This window comes from Stegodyphus dumicola, chromosome 12, assembly GCF_044657685.1.
Source record: "Stegodyphus dumicola isolate Sdum_Otavi_A_Nest chromosome 12, ASM4465768v1".
In the NCBI taxonomy this organism is placed as follows: Eukaryota; Metazoa; Arthropoda; class Arachnida; order Araneae; family Eresidae; genus Stegodyphus; species Stegodyphus dumicola.
In genome coordinates, this window is record NC_140779.1 from 14,554,558 (window position 1) to 14,572,537 (window position 17,980).

General features: G+C 30.9%; 1 protein-coding gene across 3 annotated transcripts in view; it reads left to right on the forward strand.

The window, feature by feature from the left end:
• The window catches only part of hgo (homogentisate 1,2-dioxygenase), a 79,852-nt gene that overhangs the window by 29,928 nt on the left and 31,944 nt on the right, over positions 1 to 17,980 (forward strand). For all 3 annotated transcript variants that reach the window (XM_085827488.1, XM_085827487.1, XM_085827489.1), the window contains 7 exons: positions 557 to 628; positions 3,108 to 3,196; positions 8,242 to 8,347; positions 8,460 to 8,519; positions 8,727 to 8,818; positions 17,380 to 17,414; positions 17,574 to 17,653. In XM_085827488.1, coding sequence (XP_085683614.1) covers positions 557 to 628; positions 3,108 to 3,196; positions 8,242 to 8,347; positions 8,460 to 8,519; positions 8,727 to 8,818; positions 17,380 to 17,414; positions 17,574 to 17,653 — 534 coding nt within the window. The remainder of the gene's footprint in view (positions 1 to 556; positions 629 to 3,107; positions 3,197 to 8,241; positions 8,348 to 8,459; positions 8,520 to 8,726; positions 8,819 to 17,379; positions 17,415 to 17,573; positions 17,654 to 17,980) is intronic.

The following is a 17,980-nucleotide window of genomic DNA, read 5'->3' on the forward strand; positions in this document are numbered from 1 at the left end:
GGCAGAAATTTTGCTAAATTTGCTAAGAGATTGATTATATGAAGTCGTAAATGTTTTCTTTTAAAATCATCACAATGTTTCCTTTTTTTTAAAAAAAAGCAAAAGAATTTCTTTTCAGAATTGTCAATGAGAATACAAAGTCTAGAGATGTAATGGTCACTTGTGTTTTTATTAATATTATATTTACCATGGATATCAATATTTGGGACTTGCCTAATGATGTCTTGCATATGATTTCTTCAGGGATGAGAAATTATTCACTCTGAAAGAAAATGCATGAAAAATCACAAAATGAACTCTACTTCAGCTCAAAGGAAACACTGAAATGGAGATGGGAAGATTAATATTAGTATTATATATAATCTGAAATTAATGTATTAATAATGTTATATTTTTATCATAAAGGTTGAGTAATTTTATTTTATTTACCCATTTATTTAATTTTTTGCAAAACAATTTTATATTTTGTTGAAAAAGCATGCTTGTACATTGTTTCAGTTTTAATCTGTACTTTGACAGCAATTTATTTATGTGTGTTTTTTTAATCTGTTTTTAGTATTTGTCTGGGTTTGGAAGTGATCTGACTTCTGAAGATCCAAGGTGTGCAAATTCATTACCATGGGGTCAGGTAAAAAGTCATTGCATATATTTTTAATAATGTTTATTTTTCTCAAGGCATAAATAAATATTACATAAATTTTAAAATTTAATGTAAGACAGTTGTTTTTAATAAGCAAAGAAATGTCTTAGGTCATATGCAAATAAAATATTTTTTGCTTAATGTGATAAGCACAGAAATATCATAGGTTACATGCAAGTAAACTCTTTTTTACATGTTAATGAGCAGCTTTGGATAAGGAGATAATTTGTATTGAATATACGAATCTTAGAATAATAATTATTAAAATTCATGTTCTTTAAAATTTAAGATAATGAATTTTTCTTTTAATTTCTTTTGTATACAATTCGACAGTAATGAATCTTTTTTGAATTAACCACTATTTCTTAAAAAATAAATAAACATTAGTAATACAAATTCCGAGGTTCGGACTCGTCGTAACTTCATCGATTCTGAATTTCTGATCATTAGTTAAATGTATTAAGATGACGTATAGAAATTATAAAATTAAAAATCTAAAATATTTGTTGTGAATAATGGAGCATTTAATGACTTCAAGGGAATTAAAATTTACAAAGAAAAATACAATATTTATCTGTTTTCTTTATTAAGCATTTCTTCCAATGTAAGTTGTTCCGTTTCTTGTGCTAATACTTTCTGTTTAATTTTATAGGTAGACATAATTTCTTATTCAGTCATAAGGTCCTGTAATTACCATATCAAAAATTCTTCTTGAATTGACTGTCGGAATTTTTACACTTTCAACAACCTCTCTGTCATTTTCTTCACCATTGGTTAGTGAAATTTTCTGGATTTAGAACCATCTTACTGATTTTGCCATCTGTTAGTTAATTGATTTGAGGCATTGTCATCATTCTCCTGTTATATCATCTCCATTTATTATCGCTTCTTCACATTTCTTTAAAAACTCCATTAATTGAAACATTTCGCTTTTTCCTTGTGATATTCAAAAACCTTTAAATTCATGTCTATCATCATGAAGCTTCACAAGCACCTGTTGTATACTATTGGTAATGAATTATGGGATTGACAACTAGAGACCAACTGTTCTGGTAAAATTTGGTGAACACTGAAAAAACACCAAGGAAATTAAACCTGAATTATTAAATGAAAACCTGAAAAATGTTTGCAGGTATAGCCATTGTTTTTTTTTTAATTCACTTAGCATCAAGTCATAGAGCATAAGTTAAATATCATCATTTGAAACTAAATATTCATTTATTTTAATTTAATCTCTCAATGCTGCTGTTGTATCATTGTATGGATTCCACTTGATATTGTAATTATTAAACACTTCTGTTTCCCTATAAGTCTTCCACAAAATCATCATCATCATTAACAAAGAATTGAAATACCTCACTTTTATAAATGATTTTGCTTTCTACATTGACAGTGTCTTGGCCTTTCTGCATTTGAAAACTGAAAACTCGGATTATTGAGTAGTAATATGGAGGATTGACTTATAGGCCTTGAAAAGTGGTACATGTGAAATCAGCAGGCTAGCTTTAATGGTTATGTGTTAAGACTAGGTGGGTTTAAGAATTAAGGCTGGCATGAGTTTACTGGTACATGAGAGATGACTTTCCAGAACATTCCAATTTTGGAATGTTCCAGCATGTTCACCAGCAAGATCTCATTGTCTGGCAAACTAGTTTCTCTGTTCTTCATTGAAGAAGTGATTTCTTCTGCAATAAACCTTCCATTTCAGAAAGAACAATGTCACATTCTTCCATTCTCACCTCCTGTCAGTTCTTTAGACTGCAGCTGTTTTGTGGCTATATATGATGTAGAAAGAAGGGTTTCCAATTCTGCAAGATCATTCCACAGTCTTTCTGTTAGAGAAACATTAGGGTTATCTACATCTTCTAAAGTTCTTAATTCTAACAACCTCTTTATCATCATATATGTACTTCCTTATTGTATTGCTTGCTCAATAACTGCTCCTTTTCTAAGAATAGCATCAATTTTGGGAGTTCTTGCTGTTATTGCTGCTTACCTGAATTGATCAGTGATATTTGTAACTAAATGAATCAGTTTAATCACTAATGGCAACTATCACATCTATCTTCCGCCCTTATATTTATTTATTAATATGTCAATAAAAAATAAAATAACTATTTATTAATGTATATAGTTCACAAATAAAAATAATAACTCTGCTTGTCATTAATTTTTTTTTCAATTCATTTTTAATTCATTTTAAATTCAAACTGTCCAATAAAAACTGGAGTCGGAGTCGACCTGTGTTTAGCGACTCCAGCTCTGACTCCTTTTACCCCAAAATCTGCCTGATTCCGACTCCAACTCTACACCCCTGGTTATAAAATAGTATATACTGTAAAACATTATCTATATTTAAACAAAACATATTGTAAAATGTTATAGAGTATAAATATTTTTCCCCCCTTAATGCATTCAAATAATATAACATTTTAATGTTACAACATGTTTAACATGTTTCTTTCAGAATAATCCTCAAGTTTGTCCATATGGTTTATATGCAGAACAACTCTCTGGTACTGCTTTCACAGCTCCTCGGGAATTCAACAGAAGAACGTAAGTTATAATGGCAAGTGGCATAATTTTGTTAACTTGCAAAGCCATAAAGTATATTTCATATTTAAGTGACAATTTTACATATCAACTGCAACTGATTTAATTAATTTAGTAAATGAACTAAAAAAAAATTGAAAGAATAAATGTATTATTTGCTTTTATAGCAATCCCATTTTAATTTTCTGTTGTATTTAGAATATTTCGTTGTTTATATGAATCTCTTAGTAAGTCTGTAATTTTCTTTCTTGTTACTGTAGGCTTAACATTTTACGAAGTTTTTGTTTCATAGTTTACAATATAACTTTTACACTTTCCCTGACAATAAGCTTTGTAATTTGAGTTATTGATGCTTGAAATTAATATTTCAATGTGTACATACAGGGGGAATCAAAATCATTAATGACTGGATTACTGAGATTTGACTTTTAAAAGCTTAAACAACATAAAAAGTTGTAAAGATTTGTCACTTTATTTATATTTAAATAAAGACATATAAACATAGATATATAGACGTGGTTATAGATATGTAATTAGAAGAAAGCTGAAGGTTGTTCCTGCTTTTATTTTCTATTGAAAAAATGGAAGGGATAAGAAAAACTTTAAAAAAGTTTGAATGAACATTCTGATGTATTTGAAATTGGGAAAGGGGGTTAAGGTAAAAAAAGCTTGAAAATCTGTGTGCTAGATAATGTTTCCATTAATCATTAATTCTTTTGAAAACTGTTTAAAATATCCATGATTCTGCCTAAAATGCAAAAATATGTTCACATTGGACTGCTTTTGTAGTTTTCTTAATTTTGTGTGAACTGAATTAAAAATATGAATTCTTACTTAATTTCAATGAAATGGATTAATCAAATTCGTAATACTGAATAATGAATTCAATAAAACTTTAATTCAGTATTAAAATAATGAATACAATTGCATTTTTTCAGTACTAAATTTTTCTGTTAGAGAATATATAAAAGCTAAGGAAAATAAGAGGGCGGCCATACAAAACCTGATCTTGTATTCCTTTTTTCCTTCCTCTCCCCCCCCCGGCTTGTGTTTATTTTAAAGTATCTTAATAATAGTTTTTTAGTTACTTGAAGTTGCAACATTCATATTGCTGTAAATATTTTTTAAGAAATGTACTGCAAATAAAAAATTAATTAATTTTTGCCAAAATATGTTTGATTTTATTGGAGAAATTCACTTGCTTTGTGAGGGTCTCAATGAAATGGAGCACCATAAAAATTTCTTGGAATATTTTGGTGCAGCTAAATCAAAACCTAGAGAAAAAGAATGCAGGAAAAAAAAACAGGTGTTATATTGTAAATATACGTGACGGCACCAAATTTTTCAAGAATTTTTTTAGAGTCTGTGAAAATCTTATTCTGCCCCTGATTGTATAAGTTTGAAATTTATTTAAAATTATGTTTCACTTCTCATATATGTAATGGAATGTAAATTTCAATTAAAAAAATCCATATCCTTTCACATTAAAAAAATTTGAATTGAATTGTCTCTATTATAAATAAAATATGTAATCTGAAATCATTCATCATCTTTTGGGAGACTGCAAGGAACAATCATTACTCGAAATTATTTCTGTCTTTTCTGATCAGTATCATGTAATCTAGTGTAAAATTAAGCAGAATAACAAGCTTAGATTAGTTTAGATAATAAACATTTTTCTGATTTCATGGGTGTTTAAAATTTTATTCAAAATCTTTCCTCTTCTTCAGAAACGCTTTTTTTACTTAAAAAATTAAGAACCATTTTTATAGCATTTACAAGCAATTTTAGTTCTATAGGAATAGTTACTCTATTCAAATTGGCAATTTTTAGGTGAATGTGATAATGCTTATTGAATTTCACATAACATTTATGTGTGTCTCTTATAATGTAACACAAAAGAGATAGCTTGAAAAAGATTTACTGTTACATTTAGCTCATATAAATTTGAAAGGAAATACAGATGGAGGACAAAATAATGCGAGCACCTGTGAAAAAGCATGACGTATTTCACACCTGCAGTACAGCCGTGCTACCTGCAACAAAAGTTCTGCCACCCAGTTGAGCTTGAAGAGGAAGGTATCAGTCTCTCAACAGCAGTCACCTGCATTGCATGCTTCGATTGAACTGTCTGTGAGAAATTGAAAAGTCAGACCTGTCAGAGTTCCAGAGAGGAATGATAGTTGAAGTGCATTTAAGTGGAGCATCGGTTACGGAAACAGCAAACCTTGTGGGGTGTGCAAGGTATACGGTATCAGCTGTTATGACAGCGTACATACACGAAAGAGGGTAAGATGACTTCAAAGCACAACAGTGGTCAAAAGTCAAAGCTGGCTGATAGGGATAGATGGTTCTTGAAGCGCATAGTAGCCCGAAAGCACAAGTGATCGTTATCCGAGATAGCATCCAAAATGAACAGTCATCTCCAGGACCCCATTTTAACAAAAAATGTCAAAATGGAATTTCATGCTGCAAACATTTATGGCAGAGTGGCAGTTCGTAAACCCTTGGTGAGAGCAACTATCAAGAGACGCCAGTTGTGCAAGATCACAAAGGCTGGTCCCCACAGCAATGGCAACAAGTAATATGGTCAGATGAAGCGTCATTCACCCCATTTCAGACAACCGGATGCGTTTATGTCTGGAGAACGCCCAAAGAAGCATTTCATCCTGACTGCTTCTTGCCAACTGTGAAGCATGGGGGTGGCACACCATGCTTCACAGTTGGTGCGCCATAATGGTATGGGGTGCGATATCTTGGCGTGGTCTTGGGCCACTTGTTATTCTGCATGGGAGGATCACATCTAGTCACTATCTAAGCATTCTAGGAGATCATGTCCTCCTTTTGTCCAGAGTGTATTCCCTGGGAAGCGACCACTTTTTCAAGACGACAACGCACCCATGCACACTGCTGGGTGTATTCAAGAATGGTTCGAAGAGCATGCGATGCAATTGAACATCTCACTTGGCTCCCTCAGTCTCCGGACTTGAATATTATTGAACATATTTGGAGTCCTAACTTCGTTCCCGATTTCCACCTCCATCTGGACTTTCGTAATTAGAGACCACTCTGCAGGAGGAATCGCTTAATATTCCTTTAAATATTGTCCATGACCTTTATGCATCTATCCCACATCGCATTCAATCTGTACTTCAGTCAAAGTATGGTCCTATTAATAAAGATTTTCCATTATTTCACAGATGTTCGTATTATTTTGTCCTCCATCTGTATTTTATTGTTTTCATTTAAGGAAAGAATTGAAATGGTTAAAAAATTTCCTATACTTTAAGCATAACTTAATTTTTTGTTGGCTTATTAAATAAAACAGTTGGGAAAAGAGTAGCAAATTTTAAAGGCATGAAATAATAAAGAAAAGAGAAAATATCAAAACTTATAAAAAAGATGTAGAGAAAACTTTCAGAACAACATAAGCTAACAAACCTCAGTAACGGCAAATTATTTTTAATGGAAAGTAAATTATGGGGTATTAACCGGAAATTTTAAGATATTAAATTATCAAATGAGGATTAAATCAATTAATGCATGAGGTGAAATATAAATGGAATGAAAAAATTCAGCATCTTCCCAAGAATGAATACAATCACTGTAAAATGATAATCCAAATAAGTTAATTTTTTTTTTATTTGCAGTAATTTTTTTTTTTTTTTTTTTTTTTAATATTTACAGCAACGTAAAATATTGCCATTGCAAATAAATAAAACTACTAAAAAATATTACATAATAAACACATACAAAGACAGATCAGTCCCCCCAATCAACTCAAATGTATAATTACTTCATTTGTAAAGTTTACTTAGTTTTATATATTATCTTACAGAAGAATTCAGCATTGAAGTATTGTTTGAGTATTTATTATCTCAGTGCTAAATTTAAGTTTCAGTGAATTGATAATTCAGTTTTACTGAATTTCATTAATTGGTTTCGTTGAATTTAAGTAGGAATTCAAATCTTTAATTCAGCTTACACAAAATTTAGAAAACTAGAAAACTAATATAGGAGTGACATAGTTCTGCATTTTAGAGGCATTGTGGATATTTAAATAATTTTCAGAACAATGAGTAAACAATAGGATTAATGGAAACATTATTTAGCACAGAGATCCTCAAGCATTTTAAATTTAATCCCCCAGAAAGTTCATTCAAACTTTTTCCCCCATCCCAAATAAATTGGTTTAAGGAGATATACTATGAAATAACTAGAAACTTTGTGAAAATGCCAAGTAATGGCAAAAATATCTAACTGGAAGAGAAGCACACCAATGTAAAATTTTAAATTATTCAAAAAGAATAATCTTAGATTGATGTAAATTTTGAATAAAATAGAAAAGCATCTATGCCTGATTTTATTTCTATTTGGTATTAACCTCAAACAATTTTATGAGCTTTTATACAAGTTTATGCTTATACTGGAAATGTATTGCGAAGTCATAGATCTTGGAAATAAATTATTTCATTTAAGAAATAACATTATTTATTTAAAAAAAAGTAAATGTAAGGAAATAATAAAATTAAAGTTGAAAAAACTGGTACAGATATTTATCTCTTTACCAGAATGTATCATCAAAGGGAAAACTTTAGTGCCAGAAGGAAAGAAACCTGTATCTGTTTCTTAAAAGAACAATGAATCTGAAATAAATTATTATTTTAAAGCTAAACAAAACATGGGCAGTTTTTAAAAGTATTAAAATTTGATCTTCAAAAGACAAATCTAGCTTTTCTCTGTAATGAAAAGGAAATTATGCTGAATCACTTGGTATATTTAGAGCTTCTGTCTAGAGCTTAAGCAGTTCAAATTGAATTTTATCTGATTTAAAACTCTAGGCTCCCAAAGTTAAAATATTTTCTTTCTCTTCCATGTTTCTGTTATAGTAAATAATCTTAAAAGATGGTTATATGAGAATGTATTGAGCAGGGTGTTTTATGTTTTTAAAGTTTGATTTAGTTTTTGAGTACTTTAAAAGTGAGTTTATATGCTTTTAAAACCTTATCTCCTCTTCCCCTTTGATGGTACTTTTTATTACTTTGTAGATGGTTTTATCGAATAAGGCCATCAGTAGTCCATTTGCCTTTTAAACCTCTCAACTGTGGTGATTTGACTCATGACTGGAATGAAAATGACCCTAATCCCAATCAAGTGAGTTGTTTGTTTTTTGTTACTCTTTGAAAAAGAACATTTATCGAAACATAGTTTCATTTTTTGGGCCATAAATAATTTTGATGAAATCTAATCATATTTTTTCTAATAGATGCGGTGGAAACCATTTGACATTCCTGAACGAGAGTTGGAACAAGTTGACTTTGTAGAGGTAATTTAATTAAGATTTTTCTCTCTTTCTCTTTTTAAAAAAAATTTTTTCTTAGAATTTCATTTATAATTATTTTATTACATCTCTGAAATAGTTTATCTTACTTAAATTGGATACTTTTTCCCCTATGTTACATTCTACCTTTATATACTTTGTAAAGTATTAAATAGTGTTATTTTTGTTGATATATATCCCTGATAATTCTAGGGCATAAAAACAGTTTGTGGAGCTGGTGATCCCAAAATAAGGCATGGAGTTGCAATTCACATATACGTTTGTAATGTGTCCATGGAAGACAAGTGAGTATTCATCTTCTGTTACATATTTCCCATGCCATTTGGCTAGAGGGCTTTGCTCTGATAGCGGCTAGGCAAGATGCTAAGCATATGAGATGTGGAAAGCCAAAACAGCCTAATAATATATCCTTAATCGTTCAATTATAATTTTATTTATTATAAATAAATTTTATTGTGTTACATGGGGAATTTTTCGTGCATCATGAATGTTGCGAAGGATAAATGTTGGATAATTTCTAAATTTTTTTATTCAAGACTGTGGAGGGAATGTCTTACAAATTCTGAATTAATACTGCTAAACTTTTAAAAATAGTTAAAAAGAGAAGTAACATTCATACCAGTGTTAACTAAAGTTGCTAAAAAAACCCATGGGCTTAATGAAGCTGTCAAAGATTTAAATTCATTATCAGAGTGACTGAGACTTCTAGAAATGAAAAGAACATATTTTCAGAAGTTAGGATTTAAAGATTTGAAAAGCTATGAATTTTTTACCCATAGCACTCATTTATGATCTGTAAAAAAAGTAAGTTAAAAGGTTTGGAAGAATATGATGACAAAATTTTGTCTGCTAATATTAAATCAAAGAGTTAAGAGCAGAAAATTGTCAGTGGCCTTCTTCAGTTCTTAATATATCTGGTACTTTTGAAAACAATGTTATGACTGTAAAGTTACCAAAGTTGTAAGTTTTGCGATTTAGTAATTTTATAGAATTTTAAAATTGTTTTGATAATGTAGTTGGTTTAGATAATTCTCTCACAAAAACTGAAAAATCCCAGTTTTTAAAATCTCTTTTTTCCTGGCACTGTGTTTAATGTTGCTGGTTTTGAATTACAGTCACGTGCAAAATTTTTAGCATCAGTAGCCGTTTTCCTATATTTGAACAGATTGCACCATTTTCGCTCGTGATTGCGTTATCTCATGCGCTGGTTGCACCAAACGATTTTTACTGCTGTAAATATAACATGGTCTCGTTTTTCAGTAGTTCGTTATTGGAATTTGTGTACTGTTGTATAATTTTTTTAAATGGTAAAAAAACCTTCACTTACTGTTGAAAAACAGGCAAAAATAGTGGCCCTGGTTGAAGCTGGCTTTTCTGAACATGAAATAAGATTGAAGGTAAACGTCGGCAAGACAGGCATGTGTCAATCTATCAGTAAATTCAAAATTTCAAGAAATTATACGGATCTTAAGAGAAGCGGTCGTCCAAGAAAAATTTGTGCACGTGATGATCGTGTGATCAGAAGGATGATCACTCGATGTCTAACAACTCCTGCAATAAAATTAGAGCTGCTCTGGCTGCAAAGGGTACCATCGTCAGTTCGAGTACTTTTTCAAAATGTTTGACTAAAGATTATGTTTTATTTTCGTATCAACTTGCAAGGAAACCTCGACTTATTCAAAGCATGAAAAATGAAGAACTGACTTTCGCCAGACAATATCAGAATTGGACTGAACAACAATAGAGTAGCTATTTTCCAATGAGTCAAGTGTGCAGTAATTTTCTGCACGAGCTAAACGTATTCACCACCCATTTGGAAAAAGATATGATGACAGATATACAATTCCAACAGTGAAACATCCTCCAAGCCTGATGATATGGGATGCAATGTCTTCGTCTGGTACTACTGTTGTATATTTCCTGCTACCTAACACCACAATAAACAGCAGTTGGCATCTTAATTTGTTACGTGGCAAATTGAAGCTTCAATTGGATTTTCACAGATGTTCAATTTTCATGCATGATGGGGCTCCGTGTCACAGGGCGAAGAATGTTAAGGATTATCTGAGGGCTACTCAAATCCAAGTGCTTGATTGGCCAGGTAACACCAGATTTGAATCTCATAGAGAATCTGTGGTGTATTGTGAAAAATAAAGTGACGAAGAAGCTATCAAATCCAGCACTACAGAACTTGTTGAAGCAATAAAGTATGTGTGGTGTACAGAGATTTCTTAAGCTTATGGCTAGTCTCTTGTTCATAGCATGCCTAAAATTATTGCAGCAGTGATAAAAAATAAAGGAGGTCCGATAAAATACTGACTATATTTCAATAACCTTGTAGGTCTATTTTTTTCATTTATAACATGTTTTTGTTGCGGAATTCTAATAAATCTGATTTTTCCATCTGTGGTCTTAAACTTTTGCACATGACTGTAAATAAGGAAAAATTATGACTCTTGTCTTGAACTTTTAAAACAAAGATAGAGTAGAACTTGGAATCTGTGGAAAGTCTTTATTTAAAAGTTTATGTAAATTGTATGATGAAACAAAAATTAATATAAGAAACTTACAATCATTAAATGTAATAGAGGTTTTTTGTAGATATATCAAATTCAGTGTCATTGAAGTTGTTACAAGATTTGAGTTTAGATTTTTACAGTAGGAAAAAGTAAGGAAATGAACTGTTATTTTGAAATTATCACTTTTTGAGAAGTGAAGTGGAATCTAGAGAAATTGCTAAAACTGTGATGAATCCCTTAAAAAATTATGAAATAAAACTTTTTTCTTAGAATATATCAAAGTGATCAAAGTCTAAACCTATACAGTACAAAGTCCGTAATCCGGACTCGTCGGAACTTCGGCGATTCCGATTAGGAGTTTTTCTGGATTATAGATCATCAATTTAAATCTAGTAAGATGGCATGCAGAAATTATGCAATTAAAAATACGAAATCGTAATTTATGAAATAAAGAACAATTATGATCTAAAGGGTATCAAAATTTACAAAAAAATGCTTAATATTTATTTGTTTACTTTATTAAACATTTATTTCAACGTAAGTTGTTTAAGATGCTTCCACAAAAAGTTCCTTTTTCTTGTGTCATATATAGTGTACTTTTCAATGCCATACTTCTGGCATAATTTTGAGACAGATAGGCCTTTATCCATTTTTTGCAGCAATTTCAGTTTTTGTTTAATGGACATCGAAACATGCTTTCGCTTTGTAGATCCCTTGGCAGCTCCAGAATTGGAAACTCTTTTTGACATAATCGAAAATTCAAGCTTTATAAAATTCTTCTAACAGTCTGCAAAAAATAATAAGCTGGATCCAATCAGAAGATTAAGGAACAGCGCAATCTGCAACATTATCTGAAATGCCTTAGATAATTTTGGCCTAGCTTATACCATCCGTTATACATTAAAACTTTATGCGCATGCGTAAACGCATTATGCGTTTACGCATGCGCATAAAGTTTGCAGCTTTGAGGTCCAGATTATAGATCATTCCTGATTATGGACGTCCAGATTGCAGACTTTGTACTATATCAACTGCTTCATTAAATAGAGATAAAAAAAAATTCATGTATTGTATGTGATGAATCAGTATGGCTAATGGTGCAAGAATGTTCCCAGAAAATTAATTTGGAAAAGTTTTAACAATAATTAAATAACTGAGGATATATTATTAAGTTATATTGACCATCCACATCTTACATGCTTAGCTAATTGCAACTCTTTGGGCATTTAATATCTTGAATTTTTATCATCATTTATCTTCATAATCTGAATTTTAATTATCTAATATAATTTGTTCATATTAATTGTAAATTTTATGATTTTTATATAGTTTGTGGCTTTGAGAATAAAAATGCATTTTTTGCAGCCTCATAATTAGAGTTTAGTCCAGTTGCAGATCCTGTGTTTTCTTTCCGCACAAATCTGTAAGCATTTCTTTCTCCATTAAATTCCAGAGAGTTTTCAATCAATTGATTATCCTTTTCAGGGAAGTTTTGTTTTTTCTGACTAAAATTTCTGCCAAAATGGTAGAAGAATCCATGACTAAACATACATTTTCATAATTATCAGCTAACTTATTACTTTCTTCCGCTGCTGCCAGGAACCAACCAAAACAAGAATTAATCATATTAATGTTTTCATTTGACTCTCATTATAAGCTGTGTCCAAGAATGAATCATATCCTATTAGAATTTTAGTCTGACAGTTGCCAAAATGTGAATCAGCCAAATTTAATTTCTTTTCTTTCAACACATTACATTGCAAGCAGACACATCTGGAATTTTCAAGGATGCATTAAATATATAGTCTGTTTTAAGTGCCTCTAATTACATCGATTTGGAACTTAGATCCTTATTGCACAGTCAGTGAAACGATTTACGTTCCATATTCCTTTTAATGTGCTTTTCAATATTCAAAAGGATCCTTTGACAGTTCAATAACAGTATTTCAACAAAAGAAAAATTAGCATACAGAGTGTAACACTAAATTTATATAGGCATCAAGGGTGCATTTAAAGCATTTCTGATGTCTGTAATTAGAGCAAGTATCCATCCTCTAGTTCCTATAAGTGTTTAGATGCTTCTAACTATGACAAGCTATTGCTTGAGAAATGTTGGCCAGTGCATTAAATTTTGCAAATGCTTTTTTACTTTAGTTTCTTCACAAAGCATCAATAGTGTAACTGGTTTCCTATGATCTACCACATCTTTTTAAGATGCCAAACAGATATGTAAATCCCATAAGCACATAAATCCTATAAACATTCAGAAATATACTTTTATTCTAACTCTTACAAAAATTTAGAGATTATTTGGATCGTTCTTTCATTAGTTATAAAAACTTATATAATTTACCTTGGTTTAACATTTTGTGTCTTTTTTCTTCTGCAAATGAAGTTCACAGTTCAGCTCTTTCCAGATGTAATTTCCTGGTTATCTCTAGCAGGGCTTCTTAAACTTTTTTCAGTCATGACCCCTTTTTATCACCGAGATTTTTTTTTTTTTGTGACCCCAGGACCCCCATAATACATAGGCTATCTGAAAAGTTTCCAACCTAACAAAGAAAAAAGATTTTTTTTCCTCCAAAGTTACCTTTATTTTTTTACATAGTCTCCTTGTAAGTCTATGCATTTCTTCCAGCAATTCTCCCATCCTTTTAACGCCCAAATAATATGTGGAATCTTTCTCTGTAATGTCTCCTCATTTGACAAAAATCTTTATCCTCCATTGCTTCTTTTAGCTTAGGGAACAAAAAAGTCACTTGGTGCCGGGTCTGGTGAATATGGCGGTTGGTCAAGCAGTTCAAATCATAAGTCATGGATTTTTGCTATCCACTGAGGTGTGAGACAGAAACAAAAAATTGGTGAAACAAAATTTTTTTTTCTTTTCCAAATGTGGCCTTTTTACCATAATTTCTGTCTAAAGCTTTTCAAGTAACATTGTGTAGTATGCTCCGGTAATGGCTTTCGCTTTTCAAGACAATCTATTGATACAATCCCATGGCTGTCCCAGAAAACTGTTGCCATCTTTTGCCCAGCAGAAGGAACAATTTTCGCCATTTTTGGAGCCGATTCTCTCTATGCAGTCCACTGTTTTGAATTGTTTTTTTTCCCTGGACTGTAATGATGAATCCATGTTTTATCTACAATGATTAATAATCAGAAGTTCTCCAATTTGTTGCGCCAACAGAATGATGCAAATGTTCATTCGGACACGTTTTTGGTCCAAAGTGAGCAAATGCGGCACCTAACGTGCAGCCAGCTTGCACATATTTAAATCTTTGTTAAGTATGTGGCAAACACATTCTTTGGACATGCTAATAGCCTTTGCTATTTCTCTAACCTAGATTCAATGGTCGTCAGCACCATTTGGTGGATTTTAGCGATGTTTTCTTCAGTGATTTCTGTTTTTGGCTGTGCTGAACATTCATCGTCATCCAAGTTGGTACGTCCACACTTAAATTTAGCTGCCCAAAATTTCACAGTAGTAAATGATGGTACAGAGTCCATGTACACTGTATCCAACTCCTCTTTAATCTGAGTAGGTGTATGACCTTCCAAAAACAGGTATCTAATGACAACACAATACTTGATTTTTTCCAAAAATGGTCACATTAACTCACAAAAGTAATTGTAAACGTTGCATTCAAAATAGCTGAAATTTTGATTGGTAGTTATCAGGTGATGCCCAAGCAAATTCTCCCTCCATTTCAGTTGATTTGTGTTGCCATGTACATATTGAGGTCGAAACTTTTCAGACAGCCCTCGTATTTACGAAAATTTTCTAGGACCCTATAAGCATTGCACAATCCTGACTGCCTGAGTAAAACTGTCAATTTTTTCAATTTTATTGTAATATACTATTGCAATTTTAGGTCAATTTAATTTCTAATTTTAAGACAAAGAACAATGTGAAAATTTTAAATAAGTAACAGACAAAATGCAAAGCAAGTAAAATGAACGTTTATATTATAAAAAGAATGCATCAAAACATTTTTGTTTTTCTTTGTCTGTATTGTCTTACCTTTATCTATTTTCAGATACATTGTGTTAAAATATTTGGTAATTGTAAAATTATTATAATAAGTTAAAGAAATATCAAAATTGCTAAAATTTTTGGCATCCCTCTGCTGCAGGTCCTGCGACTCACAGTTTAAGAAACTGATCTATAGTATTCTTTGCAAGTGTGGCTTAATATACTTCAGTTAAAAACAAGGCAAGCTCTGAAATTCCAAACAAAAAAGCATAAAACTTGCATCTAAGAGAAGGAAAAAATGCATTAATCTCCATTACCCATCCTTACTGGTTAGAAAACTCCACTTTAATTCTCTGATGCAAAAAGTATTTAAAAAGTGCTTGTAATTGTTTTAGTTAATAATCCAGTTTCTAACTGTATTTAATTTACTTAAAGAATTCAATTCTCATTTGCTTCTCATTCCTTTCCCATCAATAGATGGCATTAAAATTTTGTTTCACATTTGGCAAGCAGTTTAGACACATTTTTCTTTTCATCATTTTTTACAATCACATTTGAAAAAGAAATATTTTTAACACATGTTTCACTTATGTTATACCATTTTGTGTCACTATTTTTTTAATATTAAGATTTCATCATATCTAAATAATTTTCTATTTATGTATTTAATCAGCTCTGTATTTGTGTAGTTTGATACTCTTATTTAAAAAGTGCTTGTCCTTAATTGTTTGTCATCTAAGTAATAAAAAGTATTTCCACTTTTTTGAGGGGGTGGGGAATACTTTTATGATCTCAAAGTACTTCATTGGTATGTTATTTTTGGAAAACTTTGCTAATGCTTGGCAAAATTTTCTTTTAAATTTTGACCATAAAAGAGGAAACCTGGTAAATAAAGGTACATTCAAAAATATATTTTACTTATCTGTATATAGATAGATAAATAAAACTTACATAAATAAGAATAAATTTACCCTTAAAACTAATAATTAGGAAGTATTTGCATCAATGTGATTTGTCACTTCCTGGCTGAATTACTGCTAGAAATATATCATTGGTGCAGAAAGATGCTAAATTTTCCAGTGATAAATATAAAATTGTAAATATCTTCAGTTAGTATCTTAAAAGTGCTTTTGAAATAGACGATCAAAAAATTAAAAAGAACTCAAAATTCATTTGATGAGATTGATGTGGCCTTCTGCAAAAACAGTAAGTGTGACAGTCATATTCTCTAGTATGAAGAATAATTTACTATCAAAACTAGTCATCATGATTTGAGTCTGTCCAGTCAAATCATGATGATTTATTCTGGTACTAAATTATTCTTTATGCTAAAGAATACACTAGTAGCATATCCATGGTATCTGGGACACTGGGTTTCAAAGTTCAGGAATTACTTCATATATTTTCACAATATAGTATACAGTCAAAAGTCATTAATCCGGACTCGTCGGGACTTCGGTGATTCCGGATTATAGATCATCAATTTAAATCTCGTAAGATGGCATGCAGAAATTCTAAAATTAAAAATATGAAACCTTAATTTATGAAATAAAGAACAATTATGATCTAAAGGGTATCAAAATTTACAAAAAAAAAAAAAAAAGCTTAATATTTATTTGTTTACTTTATTAAACTTTTCTTTCAATGTAAGTTGTTTAAGTTGCTTCGTTTCATGTGACAATACTGTCTCTTTAATTCTATTAAATAGACATAATTTCTTGTTTAGTTACAAAGTTCTGCTGTTCAAGTCCCGTAAATTGCTGTGCCTAGAATACCGACTAACTTGTCAATTGAAATTTTTTCGTTTTCACTAACCTCTCTGTCACATTCTTCATGTCTTTATCCATTTTTTGCAGCAATTCCACTTTTTGTTTGATGGACATTGAAACATACTTTCGTTTTGTACGGTCCTTTGGGAGCTCCAGATTCGGAAATTTTATTGGACATAATCGAAAGTTCAAGTTTACTTTTATAGTATTGTTCTTACAGTCTGCAAAAAATAATAAGCCAGATCCAATTCGAAAATTAAGGAACAACGCAATCATCAACATTAACTGAAATAGATAATTTTAGCTTATACCGTCCGTTATACATAAAACGCGCACGCGAAAACGTATTCTGCACTTGCGCACACGCATATGCGCAGACGTAAAAGGTCTTACGCGCACGCGTAAACGCCTATGCGCATGTGTCAACGCGATGCATGCGCAGAAAGTTTTCAGCTTTGAGGTCCGGATTATGGGTGTCCGAATTAACGACTTTTGAATGTAGTTACTTTATTTTGCACCTTTTTTAATAAAACTAATTTCAGATGTCTTACAATTTAACTGTTTTCATTTTTGTCCTTTTGCAGGTGTTTTTACAACTCCGATGGAGACTTTTTAATAGGTAATGTATTTTTATCTTTATCGTAGCTATTTTATAGCACAACTTTTAACCATGTACATAAATTTATGTATAAGTGCATGCAGAGAGATATATCACTTATTCTTTTCAAGTTTGGTGTGGAAAGAAAGAAATGTAATTCTAATTATTTTTTCTTTGTAGTGCCACAACAAGGAAGAATTACTGTTACTACCGAATTTGGTCGGATGTACGTTGAACCAAATGAAATTTGTGTTATGCAGGTAATTTTATATTGGTATTAAGAACATTATTTATAAATCATAATTTGTTTTTTAATCTTGTTATTTGTATTTAATAACTCCAGGTTATTGATAATATTAGCATTCACTGAAGAATATGTATGTTATAATTAAGTGTAAGAAACACTATATTAATTTCAATATAATGTTCAATGGAGGCAAGTTCATTTCAAAAACAAAATATCTGTTCTATCAATTTACAATTAGGTAAATTGTAATATTAAATTTATAAAAAAATCAGTGCAATTTGTAATAAATAAAAAGAAATAAGGCAACAAGTATTAGGTGGTGAAAAGCATTTTTAACATA